The sequence below is a fragment of the Terrapene carolina genome, unplaced genomic scaffold (assembly GCF_002925995.2).
Source record: "Terrapene carolina triunguis isolate 2854851 unplaced genomic scaffold, T_m_triunguis-2.0 Scaffold310, whole genome shotgun sequence".
Classification (NCBI taxonomy): Eukaryota; Metazoa; Chordata; order Testudines; family Emydidae; genus Terrapene; species Terrapene triunguis.
Genome location: NW_020664661.1, coordinates 518,873 through 545,404, shown reverse-complemented (window position 1 = coordinate 545,404; position 26,532 = coordinate 518,873). Strand labels below are relative to the sequence as shown.

Genomic DNA, 26,532 nt, shown 5'->3' with positions numbered 1-26,532 from the left:
GTTAGATAAATGTCTATCAGGGATGGTCTAGACAGTATTTGGTCCTGCCATGCGGGCAGGGGCCTGGACTCGATGACCTCTCGAGGTCCCTTCCAGTCCTAGAATCTATGAATCTATGAATGCTCCCATGGCACAAAGCAGCATGGTGGCAGACCTTGGACCTGAACCCATGCTTTAATTACAATTCCCCAAATGCCCACAAAAGAATAATTACCAACAGCAGACAGATTAGAAACAAAAGGGACCAGGCCAATAGGTTAGGCTGGCCACCTGAAAACAAACACAACCAATGCTCAGAGTTCTCGCGGCGAGTGCGCTGCGACTGTCCAAAGGGAGCACAAGGCATTCCCAGCAAACCTTATTGTCGCTTAAATAACAGTTTAAGTCCCAGATCGTCGCTGGAAGTTTTTTTTCAGCAGGCTGGACGGTCCACTGTTCAGGAGCGGGCACTGCCTTCAGACGGGAGTGATGAATCCAGTTCTTGTGTCCTTCGACCTTTGCTGCTGTATGGGAAACCAACAGGACGGTGTGGGGTCCCTTCCACCGCTCTTGGAGAGGCTCGTCCTTCCAGGTCCGAACGAGTACGGAATCGCCTGGCTGCAAGGAGTGGATCGGGGCATCCAGCGGAAGAGGCTGTGAATCTTTGGTGCACCTGTGGAGAGAAGAAAGAACAGCAGACAGAGAGCACATGTACTGAGATAAGAAACCGTACCCCATTTCCCACTCCCCTGCCAGAACCGGTGTACCATTCAGAGGCCATGCCCTTCCAAACATAATCTCGAAGGGACTGAGCCCTAAACTGCCCTTAGGGAGAGCGCGGATGCGGAGCAAAACGAGGGGCAAAGCATCAGGCCATCGAAGAGAAGCCTCCTGACAGACCTTTGAGAGGTGTCGCTTAAGAGTCTGATTTGTACGCTCCACTACCCCACTGGCCTGCGGTCGCCATGGCGTGTGGAGCTTCCAGGGGATCTGTAGGGCATCCGATATCTTTTGAACGACTTGTGACGTGAAGAGTGTTCCATTGTCAGATTCCATCCACTGGGGGAGCCCGAAGCGGGGAATGATCTCCTTGACAAATTTGAGGGCCACCGTTTTGGCAGTGTTGTTATGGCATGGGAAGGCTTCGGGCCATCCGCTGAATCGATCCACCAAGACGAGGAGGTATCTGAACCCTTGGGTCCGGGGGAACTCAGTAAAATCTATTTGCCAAACCAATCCCGGGCCTGGGGTAGGTTCCAGAGTGGCTGGTGGCACTGACACTCCCGGTCGAGGGTTATTCTTTTGGCAGATCAGACATTTATCCTGTACCTGGGATGCTATGAGTCTAAGTCCAGAAGTTAGAAAATATTTACTCATAAGCATGGGTCCAGGTAGGCAGTCCTTGGCACTTCACAGCAGTGTTGGTGGTTAACAGGACTTGGAAAGGGCCTTTCCAGTGTGGAGCCAAAGCAGTCTTTCGTTGATGGACTTTACGTAGACTCAGTCTCCTTGTTTCAATGAATGGCAGGGCTGCTAGGGTCTTTGGTTAGCACTTCTTTTATCTGTGAGAAAAGAAACCTAACACATTTCATTAATGCCTGGCAGTGTTTTGCAGATCTCATAGTTGCTTGGGCACATTCAGGCCCCCTTTTTCTTGGTTGTCAGCCAAGTCTTAGCTGTGAACAATGTCCTTGGATGGGGCCAGCATCTTATCTTTGGACTGAGCTTGCTAGCTATATTTTTTCCTCAGTTAACTCGTTCTGTTCTTTTTCCTTCTCCCCTTCTTGGCTTCTTTTAACCTACAAAGAAAACTTCCACTCTTCACTCATAGACCTTTTCCCAACAATGAACACATACATATTGCCATTATACACGCTTCCAGTAAAATAACTTCTCTACAGAGCTTTGGAGCAACAAACCAGGACGAGCACACCCACTTTTGAGGAATCCACTCGGTACAACCTCTGGTGTCCAATAGCTTTCCTTTTTAAAACCTTAAATGCTTTGTCGGCTTCTGAGGACCAGTGAAAGGGGTTGTGATCCGCTCCCTTAACGCATTCGTTCACGGGTTTAGCCCACAGTCCAAACTCTGGGATCCATATTCTGCAGAAGCCTGCCATACCCAGAAACGCCCGAAGCCGTTTACGATTGCTTGGGATAGGAACTTGGCAGATAGCTTCCTTCCTTTCATTTGAAAGCTGACGCTCCCCCTGCCTTATGTGAAACCCTAAGTATTGTACTTCTGGGAGGGCAATTTGAGCCTTACTCCGTGCTACTCGATATCCTCGGAGTCCAACAAAGTTCAGGAGGCTCACCATAGCTTTAAGGCAAGGGGTTAGACCCACAGCGGCAATTAACAAGTCAGCTACATATTGTAGGAGGAGGACCTTGCCCTCATTGTTCCACTGCTCCAAATCTCTGGCCAGGGCCTGGCCAAAAAGGGTGGGGGGATTTTTAAATCCCTGGGCCAACACTGTCCAGCAAAGCTGCTTTTTAACCCTCCTTTTGTCCTTCCACTGGCTCCACTCTGGGGCTTGCATGGCTGAGGGCTCAATTGCAAGGGTCATTATCCAGGCATTCTCGGGGGGTAAGGTAAGGGTTACTTCATCTTGGGTGAAACCCTTCTTCAGGTCATGTCTCCGCTGTGCCTCCTCCCTTGCTTTGGACATAACCTGATTCTGCTCCACCTCAGACAACAGGGTCCTCATGAGGATATTACAGTCATCCCAGTCAGGCTTGTGGCTGGCCAGACACCCTTCAAAAACTGAGATAAACTTGCTTGGGTTCGTGGAGAATTCCCCTGCCTGTGCCTTAAAGGCTGCTAGGTCGACTGGGTTAAAAGGCACATGGGTGTAAACCTGCATAGTAGTGGCCTGATTCCTATCCGAGCCATGTCTGGACACCACGGTCTCGGAGATCAACGGATAAAATCCCACCGAGGGGGCGATTTCTGGAACCCGAGACACCCTTTCTTTATATGGTGGGAGTGTGATAGCCGAAGGGGACACCGGACCTCCCATTACAGCTGTGGGAGGGTTCTGGGGACTAACAGTAGCTACTACCGAACCTGTCGGAGTCAAATTACACTTTTGCAAGATATCTGTTCTATTTCGTAAAGCCATAAACAATTGCACATGCGTATGTTCGTTCCATTTACCCGTTCACTGACAAAACAGGAGTAATTGAAGGATCGTGTTATAATTAAGTGATCCTTCCGGTGGCCACCTTTCCTGGTCCTCTAGCTGATATTGAGGCCAGTCTACTGTACAGAACCTTTTTAATCTACTTTTAGTTATTGGATTTGCATCAAACCCTTTCCAATTTGCTAGAATGCATTCTAAGTGCGTACACCGTGCCCTGCCTGTCGTACTCTGTCCCTGCCCCATGGCCTAGGGTGACACTGGGCGTCCCCAGGCAAAAGTCCACACCACTGGACTGTTCCTACCTTATCCAAGGGACCGGTTCCTCCCTGTCGCCCTCAACCGCTTCTCCGCTATCCGCGTGCATTGCACCGTTGTGCCCTCCGGGGTCGATCAAACCGCATCTCCGCCGAGGCCCCCGATGAAGTCACCGGTGCGCGCTGGGCGTCAGTCGTCGCCGCAATCCATCAGCTGCCGGGAGGGATCCGGGCAAGGCTAAATTTCAGCCTCGAGCCCACCCAGGGACGCCAAAACTGTTGCCGGCACAGAGGGCCCGAGGGGGGCAACAGCGGGGTTCGTTGCCCGGTGTGCTTCGCGCCAATGAACACACCAGGGTGGAGAAGCAGACAAAGTTTATTCAAGAGCTCTGAATAGGCACTAGGAGACCAGCATGTCTCAAATCAAGCGCACTGAGACAAGCAGTTTTCCTTTTTTATTCTTTTTTTCCCTTCCCTACCTCCCCCCTTCCTCCCCCTGCAGTAGTTACATTAAACGACTTGGCTGCGTAGCTTGTTCGCTATGTTCCCTTCTGCAAGTAATCTTGTCCTTCAGCTAGAAGCATGTAGGTTTCCCTTATCACTACCACTTCCCAGCTGCTGGCCTGTGAGGTTAGTAAAGTTTAACATGCAGGGGCTTTGGTTCCCTTTGGCCTAGTGCGGGGGGGCTTCATCGACTCTCGTGGTCTTCCACCCCACCCCCCCGAGTTACCTAGGGTGATGCCTAGTGACACCAGCAGGCCCATACACCAAATGCCCCCCCTGGGCTGAGCAAGAAACCCTAAGTTCTCCTCTTATACTCAGGCATACAACGGCTGAGGGTGTATGAGGGAAAATCCTTTCGCTTGGAGCGAGGATCTCTAAGACCTCCTCCCATTACCTGGCACTCTTACGACCCGGGGTAGACCCACCTGCACCCTTCCCCCACTGACCAGGGTGGAGAGAACAATGCTAAACCCCTCTCCGGTTCTCAGCCATGCTACAACTGAGGATGGGGCACACCTGTAATCATCAAATCTTCAACATGAAATACCAACAATGCCAGGCATAGCAAACATGAAATACCAAGGGCAGAACAGTTGGTGCGCTCCGCAGGCCTCCCCCTCCCCCCCGCAATTCTTCAACAAAACTGACAGATTTTTGTTACCAATCTGCCTGAGGCATCAGCTGATCAGGCTGAGGCCGCAGGATTGTTTGGGGAGGAGATGACGAAACACACCAAGTGTCTAAGTTTTAAAGCTTTATTAATAAAATAATAAAATAACAGCGGAGAATGCTGGGGTGTTCCCCACGTCACTCAGAGGAGGGAAGAAAGCATTAGTGCCCCAAGCCCTAACCCACTTTCATACTTACACACGCATGACCCAAGGCTGGCCAAGCCTGGGTGTAAGAAGAAGAGGTGGACGGAAGTTCTTGTCCTGGGCCCAAGTCATCCGGGTTCCGCTGTGATCTCCGAATTGCTCCAGCTCTCAGGAGGGTTTTTAAGTCCAGGGTTCCTTTGGGGGTGTTTCGTTCCGCGACCTGATTCTGGTGCTTTTTGTACCAGTCCAAACTAGCTTTCTGTGGTCTCCTCAACTTTCCCAAAACACACCAGCTCCAGGGACGCGCAGCTTTGCTTCCCCCCCTCGTCTTGCCTGTGTTTATTTTTACAGCCCTGGTTTAGTGTACTTTTTCTATGGCTGTTTGTGGCTGAGTGGGAGATAAATGCAGCTGCAGATTTCTTGTCTAGCGCCGTGACCTTGGACTGGGGCCAGTGTAGCTATGTCTTATTGTCGGACTGCGCTAGCTAGCTACAGTGTTGAGTTAACCCGTTCTCTGCTGTCTTCCTCCTTCCCCCTCTTGGCCTCTTGTACTCTGCAAAGGAATCTTCCATTCCACACTCTCACCTTTGACCCTCCCCAAAATGCCCTGTGATGCTTGCAACAGCGTTAGCAATATACAATGCTGATCTGCCTTCCCCAGGGGGACCCCTTGAGGGAGGGGGCCATTGGAGTGTGACAACATAAGGAGTTTGTAACTGGTGGGGTGACTCAGCAGAAAAAGGACAGTAATCATCCGCAAGGATTTTTCTCAGCTGGAAAAATCTTTTCCTGTTTAAATCAAGGCATGTTAGCATTAGCAAAACAAACATAAGCTTCCCCAGCCTGGGTTTCACCTATTCCCCTGAACCTGGAGCTCCTCCTTTCCACACCTGTTCAAGGGAAGAGGGGAAGTCAGTTTAATCCCTTGCTTACTGAGGTGAGCATCCTCTGTCACAGTCCTTGAGACTGTATGCCACAGGCAGGAAGGAAATCAAGAGATCCTTCTCAGCTTTGATAGCAGTCACCAAATCCTGCCTGGCTATCTCATCCTAGACTGTCTTTGTCCAACCTCAGACCCAGGTGCCTCTTGCTGCTAAGAGCTCTCACCTTAATTCAGCAGGGAAACTCAGTGGCTTCATTGATTCCGAAGATGCAGAATGAAGCAGTGATGCCGTCCTCCTGATCAGAATTTTGACCATTCATCAGCACATTCTCATACAAGAGAGACCCTTTCCTCTTAAGATTGGTGAAAGCGAGAGCACTCTTGGGAGCACTGCTCAGCGACCATCAGTGTCTTCTTCAGAGAAGACAAACTACCATGTCCATGAAGTATGCTGGACTCCAGCCACTTATTAACGAGTGCTGGGCAACTTCTTACCTACATCAATAAGAACATAAGAGCGGCCATACTGGGTCAGACCAAAGGTCCATCTAGCCCAGTATCCTGTCTTCCAACAGTGGCCAATGCTAGGTGCCCTAGAGGGAATGAACAGAACAGGTAATCTTCAAGTGATCCATCTCCTGTCGCTGATTCCCAGCTTCTAGCAAACAGAGGCTAGGGACACCATCCCTGCCTAACAGCCATTGATGGACCTATCATAGAATCATAGAATATCAGGGTTGGAAGGGACCTCAGGAGGTCATCTAGTCCAGCCCCCTGCTCAAAGCAGGACCAATCCCCAGACAGATTTTTGCCCCAGATCACCAAATGGCCCCCTCAAGGATTGAACTCACAACCCTGGGTTTAGCAGGCCAATGCTCAAACCACTGAGCTATCCCTCCCCCAATGACTTTTTAGAATCTAGAACCTGCCTGTTTTTATAAAAGGCAAATAAGACTTCTGGCATGTTTGTTTCTTCCCTGTGATAATTTAAGTCATCCTAAGTTTATTTTTCTGAGACTAGAGAAGTTTCATTACCATACAGACTTGTGTATAAGCTCAGCCACAAACAAAACAACTGCATTAGTATGTCTTTAAAAATAGAATTCTCATGTGTTTGCTTAGTATGGTTACACTGTAACTGATTACACTGCTAATGACTCAGGAAGTAACAGGGACTTCTGCCCCAATGTCAGTGAGGTGAAAATGGGACCTGTATGGAAGTTGGGCAGAAATTGTGCTAGACTGATGCTCCACCTGCAGCCCTGGTACTGCTCACCTTAGCGGGTCTTCAGGAGACTCAGCCTTAGCAGCCTACTCCAGTCTTACAGTGTGGGACAGCCTCCTGGGACCTGCAGAGGTGATAGCCCCAATCCCTGTGGATGTCATCAATTCTGACATGAGGCCTGCAGAATTCTGAGGCCTGGTCTACACTAACCCCCCAAGTCGAAGTAAGGTACGCAACTTCAGCTACGTGAATAACGTAGCTGAAGTCGACATACCTTACTTCGAACTTACCGCGGTTCAGACGCGGTCCACACGGGGCAGGCAGGCTCCCCCGTCGACTCCGCGGTACTCCTCTCGTTGAGATGGAGTACCGCAGTCAACGGCGAGCACTTCCTGGTTCGATTTATCGCGTCCAGACCAGACGCGATAAATCGAACCCAGAAGTTCGATCCCCAGCCGCCGAACTAGCGGCTAAGTATAGACCAGCCCTGAGAGATACTGCTAAACTTAGCAATGTCTCCTAAGTGAATTACCCAATTGCCAAGGGGCACTGCTCCTCCTGGAGACAAACAAATCCAGCCAATGTGGCATTTGTAGTCTCAGGTGTTTTAGAGGAAGAACAGCACTCCAAAAAGTTGGAGGCCTTTTCAGAAAGAAGAAAAAACTCATTTTTCAAATTCTTTGTAAGCATGAAAGGCCTTACATCGCTGAAATGCTTTAATTAACCAACTTTTCAGATATAGAAGAACATAAGAGTAGACTACTTGTGAGTAATTTCATGCAGAAAGTATTTGTTTTGAGGGAGGAGTGTGAAATTGGGCATAGTCCTGTTTATTTAAACAGGACATTGCACCATCCTTGAAGAGAATATGCACAGGAAGTGACAAGAAAACTGTTTTAATACTCAGGCCTCTCTTTCTTCCCCCCCTTCTATTTACTCTCCTTGTAGACGGAATGGGAAGCTTTGGAATTGACTGATCATCAGTGGGCATTAGAGGATGTGGAAGAAGAGCTCATGGCAAAAGATCTACACTTTGAAGGCATGTTTAAGGAAGAGTTACAGACGTCTATCTTCTGAAAGCAGAGCTGAGTTTGAACATATGCTTTGCATTTTCATGCAAAAGGCGTTTTTAAAAAAAAATCGGTTACTTACTAAAATACACTGTACTTTTTGATGCTCAGAATAAAAGAGACCATGTTCAGAACTGCAGTTATCTAACTTCCACTAATGTGAGACTCAGAAGACTTATTGTTCCCATCCGTCTTCAAGGTATATTTGATCCAAAGGGGATCAGTATAGGTTTCCAGTTACTAGGAGAGGTTTTTATTTATCTTTTTAGAAGACATGCATCTTTCAGTAATGGCAGCTAAAATAAGAGGCTTATTGACAAACAGTAACTATCTAGTCCTATCATAAATAAATGAAAAATAGGGTTTTGGAGATAAAGACCTCAAAACTTTAGTTTGGAAAAGAGAAGACTGAGAGGGGACATGATAGCAGTTTTTAGGTATCTAAAAGGGTGTCATAAGGAGGTGGGAGAAAACTTGTTCATCTTAGCCTCTAAGGATAGAACAAGAAGCAATGGGCTTAAACTGCAGCAAGGGAGGTCTAGGTTGGACATTAGGAAAAAGTTCCTAACTGTCAGGGTGGTTAAACACTGGAATAAATTGCCTAGGGAGGTTGTGGAATCTCCATCTCTGGAGATATTTAAGAGTAGGTTAGATAAATGTCTATCAGGGATGGTCTAGACAGTATTTGGTCCTGCCATGAGGGCAGGGGACTGGACTCGATGACCTCTTGAGGTCCCTTCCAGTCCTAGAGTCTATGAATCTATGAAATACTTCACTACAACAACACTTCAAACATCAAATAGATCAAGTAATGCACTAGTCACCTGTATTTTCTCCTTTAAAACGTCATCCAGACAGCTGGAAATCCAATTGCTCTTTGATGTTAAAACAGTCAAACAAAGTAGAAAATATAACCATATCAGAATAAGAAATGCAGAACTGAAGTACCAAAAAACTATATCATTCATCTTTCAGAATCAGCCTCAGGATTCAGTTTCCTTAGGTTTTGATTTTTCCTCCTTGTGTTTATAGTCTTTTCCTGTTTTATCAGGTTTTGTTTTCCTCTGAGAAAACCATACAAAGAAAAAAAACCTTGAAATAACACTGAACAAATACCACACAAGCAACTGTTGTCAGAATTATTGTTCCTCTGAAAAACCAAGGTATAAAGTGCAGTTTGCATATGTACGTGGCCTGACTTGCTATGTAATATATATTCCACTGGTTTTGACCTAAGATGATGTGTAACAGAGAGTACAAGAAGTACAGTCCACATTCCCCAAATTCACACTGCCCTTGGAAAAAGACCATTACTCACCTTTGTAACTGTTGTTCTTCGAGATGTGTTGCTCATATCCATTCCAATGAGGTGTGCGCGCCGCGTGCATGGCAATCAGAGAACTTTTACCCTAGCAACACCCAGTTGGGTCAGCTGTGGAGCCCCCTAAAGTGGCGCCTTCATGGCACTGGATATATACCCCAGCCAACCCAGCACCCCCTCAGTTCCTTCTTGCCGGCTACTCCAACACAGGGGAAGGAGGGTGGGTTTGGAATGGATATGAGCAACACATCTTGAAGAACAACAGTTACAAAGGTATGTAACCGTCTTTTCTTCGAGTGCTTGCTCATATCGATTCCAATTAGGTGACTCCCAAGCCTTACCTAGGCAGTGGGGTTGGAGTGAAGTACCATGGATTGTAGGATCGCCCTACCAAATGCCTGTCTAACGATGGCATAGTGTGAGGCAAATGTATGCACTGAAGACCAAGTAGCAGCTCTGCAGAGCTCCTGGATTGGCACCTGGGCCAGGAAGACTGCTGACGAGGGCTGAGCCCTTGTAGAGTGAGCAGTGAGATGGAGGGTCGGGACCCCGGCCAGATCATAACAAGCACGAATACATGACGTGATCCAAGAAGAGAGCCGCTGGGAGGAGACCGGACAACCCTTCATCCGTTCTGCTACCGCGACAAAGAGCTGCGCCATTTTCCGGAACGGCTTCGTACGTTCAGTGTAGAAGGCAAGAGCCCTATGAACATCGAGGGAGTGAAGCCGCTGGTCCTGACTATTGGCATGAGGTTTTGGGAACAAAACTGGAAGGAAGATATCCTGGTTGATATGAAAAGTCGACACCACCTTGGGAAGAAAGGCAGAGTGAGGTCATAGCTGCACCTTATCCTTATGGAAGATCATGTAAGGTGGTTCCAATGTAAGAGCCTTGAGCTCAGAGACATGCCTCGCCGAAGTGATAGCAATGAGGAAAGCTGTTTTCCAATAGAGGTACAAAAGGGAACGTGTGGCCAAGGGTTCAAACAGGGGTCCCATAAGTCTGGAGAGGACCAAGTTGAGGTCCCACGTGGGTACAGGCTGTCATACCTGTGGATATAGACGGTCCAGGCCTTTGAGGAACCTACCAACCATGGGGTTGGCGAAGACAGATCAGCCATTCACTCCTGGGTGGAAAGCTGAGATGGCCGCCAGGTGAACTCTGATGGATGATATCGCCAGGCCCTGCTGCTTCAGGTTCAGGAGATAGTCCAGAATGAGACGCTTGGAGGGGAAGTGTGTCATGGTGAGAGCACCAGCATGAGAATTGCTTCCATTTAGCCATATATGTAGCCCGAGTGGAAGGTTTCCTGCTGCCCAACAGGACCTGCTGCACCAAACGAGAACAGAGGAGTTCAGAGTGGCTCAGCCATGCATCATCCATGCTGTGAGGTAGAGGGACCGCAGGTCGGGGTGACAGAGGCGGCCGCGATCCTGCGTGATCAGGTCCGGAAAGAGAGGCAGCGGAATCGGGGCGTCCACCGAGATGTTCAACAGCATGGTGTACCAATGCTGCCTGGGCCATGCCGAGGTGACCAGAATCAGATGTTTGTCCCTGCACGTCTTGATCAGGACCTTGTGTACAAGGGGAAACGGCGGGAAGGCGTAAAACAACCTGCTCGTCCACGGGAATAGGAAGGCATCTGTGAGAGAGCCCGGGGAGCAGCCCTGGAGGGAGCAAAACGCTCTTCCAGTTGCTGCGCAAGGCAAACAGGTCGACCTGGGGAAACCCCCACTTTAGGAAGACGGAGTGGACGACATCGGGGCGGAGCGACCACTCGTGGGATTGGAAGGACCTGCTGAGGTGGTCCGCCAATGTGTTCTGGACCCCTGGGAGAAACGACGCCACCAGGTGAATAGAATGGGCTATGCAGAACTCCCACAGTCGAATGGCCTCTTGAGAGAGGGGGGAGGAACGAGGCCCCCCCTTGTTGATGTAGAACATGGCCGTGGTGTTGTCTGTGAGGACCGCCACACAACGACCGTGCAACCGCTCCTGAAAGGCTTGGCGCACAAGACGCACCACCATCAGCTCCCGTACGTTGATATGGAAAGAGAGATCGGACGGGGGAAGAGACCTTGCGTCTGGATGTCGCCGAAGTGGGCACCCCATCCCAGGGCTGACACATCTGTGACAAGGGACAAGGAGGGCTGAGGGGTGTGGAAGGGGACTCCGCATACCACCCTTGGGTCTAGCCACCATTGGCGGAAGGCCAGGACCCCTTCCGGGACAGTGACCACCAGGTTCAGGCTGTCTCGACCTGGGCGGTAGACAGATGCCAGCCAGGCCTGAAGTGGTCAGAGCCAAAGTCTGGCATGTTTGGTCACGTATGTGCAGGAAGCCATATGACCCAGGAGACTCAGGCACGTTCTTGCCGTCGAGGTTGGGAAGCTTTGAAGACTCCGGATGAGGCCCATCAGAGCGTGGAAACGAACGTCCAGCAGGAGGGCTCAGGCACGCACGGAATCTAGGACCGCCCCAATGAATTCTATTCTCTGGGTTGGTTCTAGAGTTGACTTCGCCACATTGATGAGAAGACCTAATCAAGAAAATATGTGTGTGACCACTTGAATGTGGGACTGCACTTGTTCTTTGGTGCAGCCTCGGATGAGCCAGTGGTCTAGATATGGGTATACCTGTATCCATCTCCGACGAAGGGAGGCTGCCACGACTGCCATACATTTGGTGAACACCCGGGGGGCCATGGAAAGACCGAATGGAAGGACCGTGAACTGGTAGTGTGCGCGGTTGACCACAAAGTGGAGGAAGCGTCTGTGCGCCGGATGGATTGCTATGTGGAAATATGCGTCCTTCATGTCGAGGGTGGCGTACCAGTCTCCAGGATCCAGGGAAGGTATAATGTTGCCCAAGGAGACCATGCGGGACTTCAACTTACCATGAATTTGTTGAGTCCGCACAGGCCCAGGATAGGCCGAAGCCCGCCCTTTGCCTTGGGGATTAGGAAGTAACGGGAGTAAAACCCCTTGGCCCTTAGCTCCCTTGGAACCTCCTCGATCGTCCCCATGGATAGGAGCGTTTGAACCTCCTGAATGTTGCTCGTGAGAAGGGTCCCTGAAGAGGGATGGGGAGAGAGGGTGGGGAGAAAGAAAATTGGAGAGAGTATCCCCTTTCCACCATGCGAAGAACCCAACGGTCCATGGTTATAAGGGACCAAGCACTATGAAAACAGGATAAACGATTCAGGAAGGGTGGGGTAGGATCCTGACTGAGGTCCGGTACATTGTTCTCAAGCGTCTCTTCAAAAGTTTTGCTTAGGGCCCGCTGAGGGCTTGGAAGGGCCCTGGCCATGTCCGGGTTGGTGGTTGGAGGAGACTCCTATAGAAGTCCTGCCTCGGCCGAGGAGGAGGATAGGAGCGTTGGGGCTGAGGCTTAAATGGCTTCTGCTGGGTAGCCGGTGTGTGCATCCCCAGCGATCACATTATGGCCCTTGAGTCCTTGAGGTGCTGAAGCCTCAAGTCAGTTTTGTCTGAAAACAGGCCCTCTCCATCAAAGGGGAGATCCTGTAATGTTTGCTGAAGCTCTGGTGCTAAGCCGGAAGCTTTCAGCCAAGATATACGTCTCATTGCAATGCCTGAAGAGAGGGTCCGAGCAGCAGAGTATGCAGTGTCCAACGAGGCCTGTAATGAGGTCCTTGCCATCGTCTTGCCCTCTTCCACCAGGGCCCCAAACTCCTCTCTGGACTCGAAGGAACCAGCTCCTTGAACTTTAAAATGGAGTTCCAAGAGTTATAGTTATATCAGTTCAGGAGCGCCTGCTGGTTTGCGATCCGGAGCTGAAGGCCGCCCGAGGAGTAAACTTTGTGCCCAAATAAATCGAGGCGTTTGGCCTCTTTTGATTTGGGTGCCGGGGCTGGCTGACCATGGCGCCCCTTCTCATTCACCGAGGCCACCACCAGTGAACAGGGCTGTGGATGTGTGTACAAATAGTCATATCCCTTGGAGGAGATGAAGTACTTCCGCTCCACCCCTTTAGCAGTCAGAGGAATGGATGCGGGTGTTTGCCAGATTGTCCTGGCCGTGGTCTGAATGGTCTGGATGAGCGGTAGGGCCACTCTAGATAGAGCCTCAGTGGACAAAATGTCAACCACAGGGTCCTCCACCTCTATAACCTCCTCCGCTTGGAGGTTCATATTCCGTGCCACCCTGCATAAGAGGTCCTGGTGGGCATGGAGGTCTACTGGGGGGGACCCGAAATAGCAGTGCCTGCCACCGCTTCATCAGCTGAGGATGAGGAGGAGGCCACAGGAGGAAGAGGATCATCTGGGCCCTCTTGGTGAGCTGTGTCTCGGAGTCCTGAGCCAGCGATCTCAGCATCCGGACCCGGAAGCGGAGTTGGAGGAAGGTTTGGAGCCTGGATGGAGGACGCCCCAGTTTCCATGCTCCCAGGAGCAGGACGGCTGACGGTGGCCTCTAGCACCCGTGGCTCGGAGGGGGCTGAATGAGAAGCCCCTGATGGAGCACCCTGGGCCTGGTGATACCCCAGGGTGTCCAAAAGGGCTATTGAGTAGACCCTTGGACCGGACCTTGTCCCTGCGCCTGCTAATGAGCAGCCCCTGAGTTCAGATGGCTGTGATCCAAGTGGCAGTGGTTGGATAGACGCGACCCCGCGTCCTACTACGTTGAACGAGAGGCAGAATGCAATGGCCACGGTGGTGCCGAGCGGGTCTGCACCGAGTCACGTCGATGCGATGGAGATCGCTACCGCGAAAATGGAAAGCGGTGCCACGATGGGGAGCAGTGCCAGGACCTAGATCAGTGCCAGGGTCTGGACCGGTGCCAAGTTCTGGACCTAGTCCGCGATGGGGATCATTGTTGGGAGTGGCGTCTGGACCAAGATCTGCTCCTGGACAGTGACCGGTGTACAGAGCGGTGCTGGGAATCTGATCGGTGCCGCGAGTACGACCGGTGCCGCGAAGGAGAGCGGTGCCAGGACTGCGAGCGACATCGGGACTGCAAGCAGCATCGGGAGCAGGAACGGTGCCGAGAGTGGGATCGGTGCCGTGGCTCAACGGACAGTGACAGTGGGTGGATAAGGGCCGGCTTGCCCTGGGATGGGACCACGTAAGCAGGCACCGGTGTCTGCTGAGGGGATGCCGACGCTGTCATAGCAATCAGATCCCTTGCAGCCAAAAATGTATGCAGAGTCGATGGCAACTGGACTTCAACCACACTACGCTTTGGGGAGTCCAGACGCACCGGACTCAACGGCTCCACTCTCGGTGCCGGAGTCAACGGTGCCGAAGTCGGCACTTGTGCCCCTGGTTGCTCCTCTACGGGACGCGGCGCTGAGGGCGGATCCAGGGAGGTTGGCTGAGGTGGGCCAGCCTTTTCTGGTCTATGGTGCCACTTCTGACCAGGTGAGTGGGAGCGGTGCCGGACCGATGATGTCGGCTGCGGTGCCGGGGAACGCCGGTGCCGCGGATCTCTATCAGAGTCCGACCGCAGTGAAATTCCTACTGTTGCCGCCGGGGCGCTGCGCACCGAAGTGCTCAATGCCGGGTCTTGGCGTGGTGCTGGAGGTTGAGGGCTAAGAGCCGCCTCCATGAGGAGCTGTCGCAAACGAAAGTCCCGCTCCGTTTTAGTCCGGGGATGAAAACCTTTGCAGATCCTGCACTTTGCGGTCTGATGAGATTCCCCCAGACACTTTAGGCAAGAGTCATGGGGGTCACCCGTTGGTATGGGCTTGGAGCAGGACGTGCAGGGTTTAAAGTCCGGAGCCTTGGGCATGAGCTGCCACTTTAGGTACCGAAGTGCATCATTTAGCTCAGTGGTTCTCAACCAGGGATACACACAGCCCTGGGGGTACACAGAGGTCTTCCAGGGGGTGCATCAACTCATCTAGATATTTGCCTAGTTTTACAACAGGCTACATAAAAAGCACAAGCAAAGTCAGTACAAACTAAAATTTCATACAGACAGTGACTTGTTTATACTGCTCTATACACTGAAATGGAAGTACAATATTTATATTCCACTTGATTTATTTTGTAATTACAAAATGAGGAAGTCAGCAATGTTTCAGTAATAGTGTACTGACACTCTTATATTTTTATGTCTGATTTTGTCAGCAAGTAGTTCTTAAGCTTTTAAGACCAATCAAACTCCTAAAAGGAGTACAGTAGTCGGGAAAGCTTGGGAGCCACTGATTTAGCTCCTCAGAATGCCTGCTGAGATGCCATTAAGCCTGTAGGTGCCTACAGTCCTGAGATAAGTTTCTACAGGTAAATACTTTAGGTGCCCACATGCCAGAGTTGTCCAAGTACTGACATTGCTGAGCAGCTCAGTAGTTAAGGCCTGGCAGGATTCACAAACTAGGCATTCCCCCACCTGTCTTGTCTGCTGGACCTGCTACAGGAGGCGTATTCATGGCATGCCCATTGGTGAGCTGGAGCCGGTTCCCACCGGTTCTCAGGAACCGGTTGTTAAATTTAGAAGCCCTTTTAGAACCGGTTGTTCCGGGACAACCAGTTCTAAAAGGGCTTTATTTAACAAAGGCTCGGACAGCTGTCCACCCTGCCCTCTGCCCCAGCTCACGTCCCCCTCTTCCCCTGAACGCTCCGCCCCCCTACTCCTCCCCCTCCCCTGCTTCCCGCAAATCAGATGTTCGCGGGAAGCCTGAAAGAAGCAGCAGGCAGGCAGATAAGCTGGGGCGGGGGGGCATGAGGAGGGATCCAGGGAGGCGAGGCCCAGCCCCAGCCCCAGCCCCAGCCGAACGGCTCCCTCCAGCCCCGGCCGAGCGGCTCCCTCCGCCCTGGCCCCGGCAGAGCGCCCGATCCCAGCCCCAGCCATGTGCCCCCGGCTTGGGCCCCACAGCTCCAGCCCGGCCCAGCTCGGGCCCCACGGCGCCAGTGCTGGCCCCAGCCGAGCGGCTCCGGCCAGGACCCGAACCCGGACTCCCCCGAGCGGCTCCGGCTGGGACCTGGACCCGGCCCGGTCCCGGCCCCAGCCCGGTCCCGGCCGAGCACTCCGGCCCCGGCCAAGCGCCCCAGCCCGGCTTGGGCCCTGCGGCCCCAGCCCCGGCCGAGCAGCTCCAGGCAGCGTGTTAAGGGCGCAGGGAGGGGGTGTTGGAAGAGGGCAGGGGAGTTCGGGGAGTTGTGGGGGGGTGGATAGGGGTTGGGGCGGTCAGAGGGCAGGAAACGGGGATTGAATGGGGGCAGGGGTCCCGGGGGGCCATCAGGAATGAGGGAGGGGTTGGATGGGGTGGCAGGGGGCAGTCAGGGGACAGGGAAGGGGGGTGGATGGGACAGGGGTCCCGGGGGGCGTCAAGGAACGTGGGGGGTTGGATGGGGCAGGAGTCCCGGGGGGGGCGCCACGACCCCCTTGTGGGATAATGTTGTTAATATTTTGGCAGCTCATCACTGGGCATGCCCAACCTGGACAAAAGACAACCAAGGAAAGGATGCCCCTCCTCCCAACCAGACAGTCTGATTTGGAGCAAGGACTTACACCCAGGTCCCCTCCTCCCAGGTGAGTGCCCTAACCACTGGGCTATTGGACATAAGGGATCGCCACCTCCTTCTCTTCCTTGGCATTTCCTGTGGGCTAGTTTAGGTGGCTCCCCACTCATCTTGCTGACTTTTGTGAATCCAATTCTTAGGCACCTAATACATTGTATAGGGAGCCTGGGCACCTAACTCAGGGCTGAGGATTCCACCGGGCAGCATGGTACCTAAAAGTTACATGCAGCAATAGTGAGCCTATGTCCTTTTTGTGAATCTTGCCTGTAGATTCTAGGCTTGGGTCTGAAATTTTGTGCTGTTGTTTTTGTTGGCACTTTTTTCCAACACTGAGTGAAGATACAGTGCTGTGCATGCATGCTGTTAGTGCACATGTTCACTGCATACCTGCACATAGCCTCAGTCACTGCACAGTTAAACATCTACTCACTGGTGAGGAAGATATTATTTTGCTGCTGTCTAGCCATATAGTGCAAAAGAATAATTTTTTAAAATGAAAAAAAAAATCCATACAAATACTATATTATTGTATCTGAAGGTTGCACAGTTAGATATTAAAAGTCAGGCAATACGACAATTAAAGTTGCATGAATGACCATATAAGGTACTGTAATGGGGTCTACAACCCCCATACTGACCTTAGGTAGGAAGGGAAGGGGGGTTTCTCTCCTGTCTGTGGGCAAGCAGCCCAGCCACACCCACACGTAGCTGCCAGTCATGGAGACGGGCACCCAACTGTGTCCAATGAAGGAACCAAGGCCTGCTACAAAGGAGAGAGTGGGGGGAGGCAGAAAGACCTGGGACAGTGGAGGGGCAGCACCCCTGCTGCAGGCTGCCTCCCCGAGCACAGCTCAGAGACTAAGGCACGCTTCCAGACTCAGGCAAACTAAGTGGGTCTATCACAGAATTACACCATGTTCCCAGACTAGCTCAGGAGTCTCTGATTCTCTCTAGCATCTGTACTTGCCCTGCCAATCCAAAAATCTGTTTTCCTCCAGCACAGCCAACAACTTGTACTTCATACACAGGAAATCTCTTCTGGCAGGAAAGAAAAAATGGGGCATAGCCTTTGCAGGTCACCACCACTGTTCCATTGTTGGTCACCATTGAATCGCACTTAAAGCTGAACCTGGAAAGAGAGTTTCCCACAACTCCCTCTCTGAATGCTCTCCTGAACTCCCCTGTGAGCTGCCTCTGTTCACAGCTCTTGAGTTTGCATAGCAAGTGACTTTTATACGAAGTGTCCCTGCTTAGCTCAGGTCAGCACCACCCTTCTACACCAGGGCGTGATAAACCACTCAGAGACTTCAGACAGCTGGGCTGATCAGCACTCCCAGGGTCAGAGCCCTGTGGTCCTTATCAAGGAACCAGCAAACAGAACTGTCTTCTTTGCTTACTCAGCTGCAGCACAGCCTTGGAGTCCATACACAGAGACCAAATAAACAACGCACAGATGGGCCAAACACACAACTCACCAAGTCCAGCTACCTCCAAGTGCAGAGTCCATAGCTACATCCTCTGAAACTCTCCTGTTGGCTGCCTTTGTTCGTGACAGAGAGTCACAGACTTTAAGGCCAGAAGGGTCACCAGGGTCATCTAGTCTGACCTATCACAGACCACCCAATACCCATACCCTAAACAACAGAAACTAGACCCACTGCAGCTTCCGAGGAAAGTCGGGGATGAGGGGGAGGAGAATACCCTTTTTCTTATTTGTATACGATGAAAGACATCATAATAAGCACTGCTTCCTTGTGCTTTTTTGATTCACTATCTAAAAACCTGAGATGGTTAAAAAGGATGTTAACATTTCAGGCTTCCTTATGCATTAATGTTACTGTGAATCCAGAAATACTCAAGTTATGTCTATTAATGTCTTAAAAATGTGTACAAAATGTGCACAAAAAGGATTTCTTTTAAGCTAAGATTAAACTCTGAACTTCCTGCACATCTGAGGCTCAGACATGCAAGTTGCTAAACCCTCTGGCCCATATTCAGTAAAGCATTTAAGCACATGCTTAACTTCAATCATGTGAATGGTCACATTGACGTCAATGGACTACTGGTGCTTAATGTTAAGCATGAACTTAATCGGCTCTTTTAAACTTCTTGGATGCAAGCTGTCTGGACCTGCTGATTTAAAAATGTCTAACATCAGTGGCTGCTCTTTAATATCCTCCAGAGATACGAGTGGAGTGGAAAGAGTGTTATCATCACCGTATCATGAGAATATATCCTCTTTTTTTTTCCCCAAATGCAGAACAGAAATATTTATTGAACACTTGTCTTTTTTACAGAATGAATGATAGAATCATAGAAATGTAGGGCTGGAAGGGACCTCAAGAGGTCATCTAGTCCAGCCCCTTGAATTGAGGCAGGACTAAGTAAACCTAGACGATCCGTGTCTGGTGTTTGTCTAACTTGCTCTTAAAAACCTTCAATCCCACAACTTCCCTCAGCTAACCTGTTCTACTGCTTAATTATCCTTATAGTTAGAAAGTTTTTCCCTAATATATAACCTGAATCTCCTTTGATGAAAATTAAGCCCATTACTTCTTGTCGTACCCTCAGTGGACATAGCAAACAATTGATCACCATCCTCTTAGTAGCAGCTCTTAAAGCACTTGAAGACTGTGATCAGTCCCCCACCTCCACCCCCAGTCCTCTTTTCCCTAGACTAAACATGCCCAGTTTGTTCAACTTTACTTGTTGGTCATGTTTTCTAAACAATTTATCATTTTTGTTGCGCTCATCTGGACTCTCTCCAATTTATCCACATTGATCCTAAAGTGTGTTGCGCAAAATTGGACACAGTATTCCAGCTGAGGCCTCTCCAGTCCTGAATAGAGAGAGAGAGACTTGCCACCTGCAATTAATACATGCCAGAATGATATTTGCCCTTATGGCGCCGGATATATGCCCCTGCCGACCAGCACCCCCTCAGTTCCTTCTTGCCGGCTACTCCGACAGTGGGGAAGGAGGGCGGGTTTGGAATGGATATGAGCAACACATCTCGAAGAACAACAGTTACAAAGGTGAGTAACCGTCTTTTCTTCTTCGAGTGTTTGCTCATATCGATTCCAATTAGGTGATTCCCAAGCCTTACCTAGGCGGTGGGGTCGGAGTGAGATGTTGCGGAGTGAAGGACCGGTGAACCAAATGCCACATCATCCCTGGACTGCTGCACTATGGCATAGTGGGAAGCGAAAGTGTGCATGGATGACGAAGTCGCTGCCCTACAGATCTCCTGTATGGGCACATGAGCCAGAAAGGCAGAGGACGAAGCTTGAGCCCGAGTGGAATGGGCAGTGAGTCGTGGAGCTGGGACACCAGCCAAGTCGTAACATGCACGGATGCATGATGTAATCCAAGACAAGATTCGCTGCGAAGAGACCGTGAGGCCTTTCATCTGGTCTGCCGCCGCTACGAACAGTTGGGACGTCTTTCTGAATGGCTTCGTTCGTTCGATGTAAAAGGCAAGAGCCCTGCGAACGGCTAGGGATTGTAGCTGTTGCTCCCGTCGCGAAGCGTGCTGTTTCGGAAAGAAGACCGGGAGGAAGATGTCTTGGTTGACATGGAAGGCAGACACCACCTTAGGGAGGAAGGCGGGGTGTGGTCGCAGCTGTACCTTGTCCTTATGGAACACGGTGTATGGTGGATCCGATGTGAGGGCCCAAAGTTCAATACTCGTCTCGCCGATGTGATAGCGATGAGGAAAGCTGTTTTCCAGGTAAGGTACAGAAGCGAGCAGGTGGCCATCGGCTCGAAGGGGGTACCCATGAGCCTAGAGAGGACCAGATTGAGGTCCCACGTAGGGGTCGGATGACGGATTTGTGGATACAGACGTTCCAAACCCTTGAGGAACCTGCTGACCATGGGATTGGAGAAAATCAAGCGGCCATTTTCGCCCGGGTGAAAGGCCGAAATCGCTGCCAGGTGTACCCTGATGGACGAGATCGCTAGGCCTTGTTGTTTGAGTGATAAGAGGTAATCTAGGATGGTAGGTACTGGAACCTGCAGGGGGACAGCATTGTTTAGGGCACACCAGCAGGAGAAGCGTTTCCACTTGGCCAGGTATGTGGACCTAGTGGAGGGCTTTCTGCTTCCTAAGAGAACTTGCTGCACCAAACTGGAGCAACGCAGCTCAGATTGTGTCAGCCATGCAGCATCCACGCTGTAAGATGAAGACACTGCAGGTCCGGATGGCGTAACCTGCCGTGATCCTGAGTGATCAGGTCTGGCCACAATGGAAGAGGAATTGGCTTGGTCACCGACAGATCGAGGAGTGTGGTGTAGCAGTGTTGTCTGGGCCACGCTGGAGCGATCAAGATTAAGCAGGCCTTGTCTCTGCGTAACTTCAGAAGGACCTTGTGGACCAATGGAAATGGAGGGAAGGCATAGAGCAAGTGGTCTTTCCACTGCATCAGGAAGGCGTCCGACAGGGAACCCAGGGAGCGTCCCTGGAGAGAGCAGAACACCTGGCATTTCCAATTCTCGCGAGAGGCGAAAAGGTCTATGTGGGGAAATCCCCACTTCCGGAAAACAGAATGGATAACGTCCAGACGTATTGACCACTCGTGAGCTAGGAAGGACCTGCTTAGGCGATCTGCCAAGGTGTTCTGGACTCCTGGGAGAAACGATGCCACCAGGTCGATTGCATGGGCTTTGCAGAACTCCCAGAGGTGTATGGCCTCCTGACAGAGGAGGGACGTCTGAGCTCCGCCTTGTTTGTTGATATAAAACATGGCCGTTGTGTTGTCTGTGAAGATCGTGACACAACGGCCCTGTAGGTGCTTGCGGAATGCCTGACACGCCAGGCGTACTGCTCTCAGTTCCCGTACATTGATGTGTAGGGCTAGTTCTTGTGTGGACCAAAGCCCTTGTGTGCGAAGGTCCGTGAGGTTAGCGCCCCAGCCCAGAGAAGACGCGTCCGTAGTGAGGGCCAGAGAGGGCTGTCGGGCATGGAATGGCCTTCCCCCGCAAACAAGGCTGGGGTTTAGCCACCAAGCTAGAGAGGCTAGGACTCCCGTCGGCACAGTTATACCCTGTCCAGACTGTCTCGGCCTGAGCGGTATACAGATGAGAGCCAAGTCTGAAGTGGACGGAGGCGAAGCCTGGCGTGTCTGGTCACGAAGGTGCATGAGGCCATGTGGCCCAGAAGACCGAGGCACGTGCGTGCTGTCGAGGTCGGGAATCTTTGGAGGCCGTGAATAATGGTCACCATGGACTGGAAGCGGGCCTGTGGTAAGCACGCCCTGGCTAGATTGGAGTCCAGGGTTGCTCCAATAAAGTCTATTCTTTGGGTTGGCTCCAAAGTGGACTTTTCGGTATTGAGCAGAAGGCCCAATTGCCTGAACAATCTCTTGACGAATTGAAGATGAGACCTCACCTGTAGCTAGGACCGGCCCCTGATGAGCCAGTCGTCGAGGTATGGAAACACTTGTATCCGATGTCGACAGAGGTAGGCAGCAACGACGGCCATACATTTGGTAAACACTCTCGGCGCCGTGCACAGCCCAAAGGGGAGGACGGCAAATTGGTAATGTTTGTGGTTTACCATAAAGCGCAAGAAGCGCCTGTGTGGAGGGTAAATTGCAATGTGAAAATACGCGTCCTTTATGTCGAGGGTGGCGTACCAGTCTCCGGGATCCAGGGAAGGGATAATGGTCCCCAAGGAGACCATGCGGAATTTCAACTTTACCATGAATTTATTGAGTCCGCGCAGGTCCAGGATGGGCCGAAGTCCCTCCTTTGCCTTGGGGATTAGGAAGTAACGGGAGTAAAAACCCCTGCCTCTCAAGTCCTTTGGGACCTACTCTACCGCTCCAACAGATAGGAGCGCCCTCACCTCCTGTAAGAGGAGTTGCTCATGAGAAGGGGATGGGGAGGGAGGGTGGGAAGGGGGGGGCGCGAAACAAACTGAAGATGGTATCCTGTTTCCACCGTGCGTAGGATCCAGCGATCTGATGTTATATGGGACCACGCAGGGAGGAAAAAGGAGAGGCGGTTGTAGAAAAGTAGGGAAGGATGTTGTATGGAGACTGGTGCTCTGCCCTCGGGCGCACCTTCAAAAGTTTTGTCTGGGTCCCACCAGTGGTCTTGGCAGGCCCTGATTCTGGCCAGGTTGAGGACCAGATTGTCTCCTTCTACCAACCCGGCCACGGTGTCTAGTGAAGTCCTGTCATGGGCGAGGGTTAGGGTAGGTGCGCTGAGGTTGTGGCCGGAAGGACCTATGCTGTGTCACCGGGGTGTGCATGCCCAATGAGCGCATGATGGCCTGGTTGTCCTTCAGACTTTGTAGCCTGGGGTCGGTTTTGTCCAAAAATAGACCCTGCCCATCAAAGGGCAGGTCTTGTATAGTCTGCTGCAACTCCAGAGGCACACCGGATACTTGCAGCCAGGAAATGCGGTGCATAGCCACTCCCGAAGCTAGAGTTCTGGCCGCTGAGTCTGCAGCGTCCAAAGACGCCTGTAGCAAAGTTCTCGCCACCTTCTTGCCTTCTTCGAGCAAGGCCCCAAATTCTTCCCTGGACTCCTGGGGAACCAGCTCTTTGAATTTTCCCATCGAGTTCCAGGTATTATAATTGTAACGGCTCAGGAGGGCCTGTTGGTTAGCCACCCTGAGCTGTAGACCCCCAGTGGAGTAGATTTTGCACCCGAACAAATCCTGGCGCCTAGCGTCCTTGGACTTAGGGGCAGCCGCGTGCTGGCCATGTCTCTCCCTCTCGTTGACAAACTGCACAACGAGGGAGCACGGTTGTGGGTGCACATACAAATATTCATAGTCTTTTGAAGGAACCATGTACTTCCTCTCCACCCCTCTAGCCATGGGAGGGATAGACGCTGGGGATTGCCAGATGGTATTGGCATTATCCTGGATGGTTCGAATGAAAGGCAAGGCTACCTGTGTGGGGGCATCAGCAGATAAGATGTCCACCACAGGATCCTCAACTTGCACCACCTCCTCTACCTGAAGGTTCATATTTTGTGCCACCCTCCTTAACAAGTCTTGGTGTGCACGAAGGTCTATAGGGGGTGGTCCGGAGGTGGATGTGCCAGCTACTGCCTCATCAGGCGAAGATGAGGACGACAGCCCTGGGACTAACGGATCCTGGGGAAGTTCAGACTGAAGAGGGTCCGGTTGCCCTGGTTCTACCCCACTAGGGTCCTGGGCTTGTTCAGGCGGTATGGTCGCCGCATCTGAGGCCACCTGAGGGGGGCGGCTCACAGTGGCTTCCGGTACTTGGTGCTCCGAATGGGCAGATCGAGAAGCACCCGAGGGAGCCCCCTGGGCTTAGTGGTATGTCCAGGGGGTCCAGAAGGACCACTGAGGTGGCCCCTGGTCCTGTTCTTCATCATGCTGACTAGCACCATCCGCTTCTTGACCCAGGATGTGATACCCACTGCCCGCTTGTGAAGACGTCGAATTCGGGCATGAAGGCCAGGGCGGTGCCGAACTCACATGCTGCACCGTACCCAGACGGTCTGCGCGTGAGGGCCGGAGACCGGTGCCGGGGACTTGAGCGGTACCAGGATCGGGACCGACGGTCGTAGTGGTGTCGGGAGGGTGATCTCGACCTAGACGAGGACCTGCGGCTCCGGCGGTGCCGAGATCGGCTGCGAGGAGACCGATGCCAAGACCGGTGCCGAGAGCTGGATCGGTACCGATCATACCGGGAAGGAGATCTTCTTGAGACAGAACGGTGCCGCGAGTACGACCGGCGCCGAGATGAGGATCGGTGCCGGGACTGTGAGCGGCGTCGGGACCGGGACTGCGACCTGGATCGGGAGCCGGATTGGTGCCGAGCTGTCTCAGTATGCGACAGAGGTCGCAGAAAGGTGGGCTTCCCTATAGAGGGAACAGACCACACTGGCGGTGCCGGGGGCTGAGACGATCCAGCCTCAGTCATCGCGATTAGATCGCGAGCGGTGGAAAAGGTCTCTGGAGTAGATGGCAGACCAAGCTCAACCACGTTGTGCACCAGGGAGCTTATATGCACCGGACTCAACATCGCTTGCGGCGCCGGAATCAATGGTGCCAGAGTAGGCGTCACCGAGGGTCGGTCTGGTACTGTTCGAAGCTCCAAAGGAGGCACAGGCAGAGCTTGTGGCTGTGGAGGACAGCAGGTACTTTACGCTGCTTTCTAGCCTGAGGAGAGAGCGACCGGTGCTGCGTCTTCGACGGTGCTGGAGAAGCCCGGTGCCGGGAATCTTTGCTGGTGCCAGGTCATTCCGGTGCCAGAGGCGCGCTTCGGACTGACGGTGCCTGATCTGCGCGCGGTGCCGGGGGCACAGGGCTAAGTGCCGCTTCCATAAGGAGCTGCTTCAAACGAAAGTCCCGCTCCTTTTTTGTTCGGGGTTTGAAAGACTTACAAATGCGGCACTTATCTGTCTGATGGCTTTCCCCCAGGCACTTCAAGCAGGAGTCTTGGGGCTCTCCTATAGGCATCAGCTTGAGGCAGGCCGAGCAAGGCTTGAAACTCGGAGACTTGGGCATGAGCCCTTGCACCGGGGAGGAAAGACGGGGATAACCCCGTTTCCTCAACTTACCTACACTAACTACACAACTTACTAATCACTACACTACAACTATTAAAACTATTAAACTACTCTAAAGAACTATCTAACAACGAGAAAAGCTAGGGATGTGGAGATCAGCTATGCCACGCTCCACAGTTCCAACGATGGTCAGGGGCGGTAAGAAGGAACTGAGGGGGCGCTGGGTTGGCAGGGGCATATATCCGGCGCCATAAGGGCGCCTCAGCCGACCCACCGAGAGTTGCTAGGGTAAAAATCTTCCGACGGTCATGCACGCGGTGCGCACACCTAATTGGAATTGATATGAGCAAGCACTCGAAGAAGAATATCTTTTACTGGATTAACTTCTGTTGGTAAGAGAGAGAGAGAGAGAAGTTTTTGAGCCACACAGTGCTCTTCTTTAGCTCTGTTGTTGGTCCAGTAAAAGATATTACTTCACCCACCTTGTCTCTCTAATAGCCCGGGACCAACATGGCTACACCTACACTGCATACACCCAGGAATGGATTTAGGGGTTGGTGACCCAGGCGACTGCCTGGGGTGCTGGGCTTGGAGGGTGCCGTTTTTGCTGTTAGCAACAAAAGGGAAAATAGAATGTTTGAAGTAAACTGTTTCAGGTATTCTTTATGTGGATTCATTTTTTACTAACTTCCTAGAATGTTCTGGACCTTTGTAGAATCTCATGGAACCTTCCAGGCTTTCTGAGAACTACATTTTCCTTGAACCTCCTAGAATATTGTCAACCAGCCTTTTAACAAATGCGGAGAGGCACTGAAGATGCCCTTCGCTTGACATGCCATTTGGTCTAGGGCTGGCCCTGAATACAGCCACCTTATAGTAATTTCATTTAGACCAGGGGTAGGCAACCTTTCAGAAGTGGTGTGCCGAGTCTTCATTTATTCACTTTAATTTAAGGTTTCGCGTGCCGGTAATACATGTTAACGTTTTTTAGAAAGTCTCTCTCTATAAGTCTATATTATATAACTAAACTATTGCTGTATGTAAAGTAAACAAGGTTTTCAAAATGTTTAAGAAGTTTCCTTTAAAATTAAATTAAAATGCTGATCTTACACCGCCAGCCTGCTCAGCCCGCTTCCAGCCTGGGGTTCTGTTCACCTAGGCCTGCAGCGGGCTGAGCGGGGCGACTCGAGGTCAGGGCAGAGGGCTGGGGTGTGTGTGGAGGTGCAGGGCAGAAGGCTGGGTGTTGGGGGTGACTCGAGGTCAGGGCAGAGGGCTGGGGGTGTGTGGAGGTGCAGGGTAGAAGGCTGGGTGTGGGGGGGTGCAGGGCAGAGGGCTGGGGGTGTGTGGAGGTGCAGGGCA

At 51.7% G+C, this 26,532-nt stretch overlaps 1 protein-coding gene across 1 annotated transcript in view; it reads left to right on the top strand.

Moving 5' to 3' along the window:
* Window positions 1–8,021, top strand: part of EMC3 (ER membrane protein complex subunit 3) — a 38,604-nt gene extending 30,583 nt beyond the window's left edge. The window contains exon 9 of the mRNA XM_024211341.1: window positions 7,752–8,021. Coding sequence (XP_024067109.1) covers window positions 7,752–7,880 — 129 coding nt within the window. The 3' untranslated portion in view covers window positions 7,881–8,021. The remainder of the gene's footprint in view (window positions 1–7,751) is intronic.
* Window positions 8,022–26,532: the final 18,511 nt, after the last annotated feature.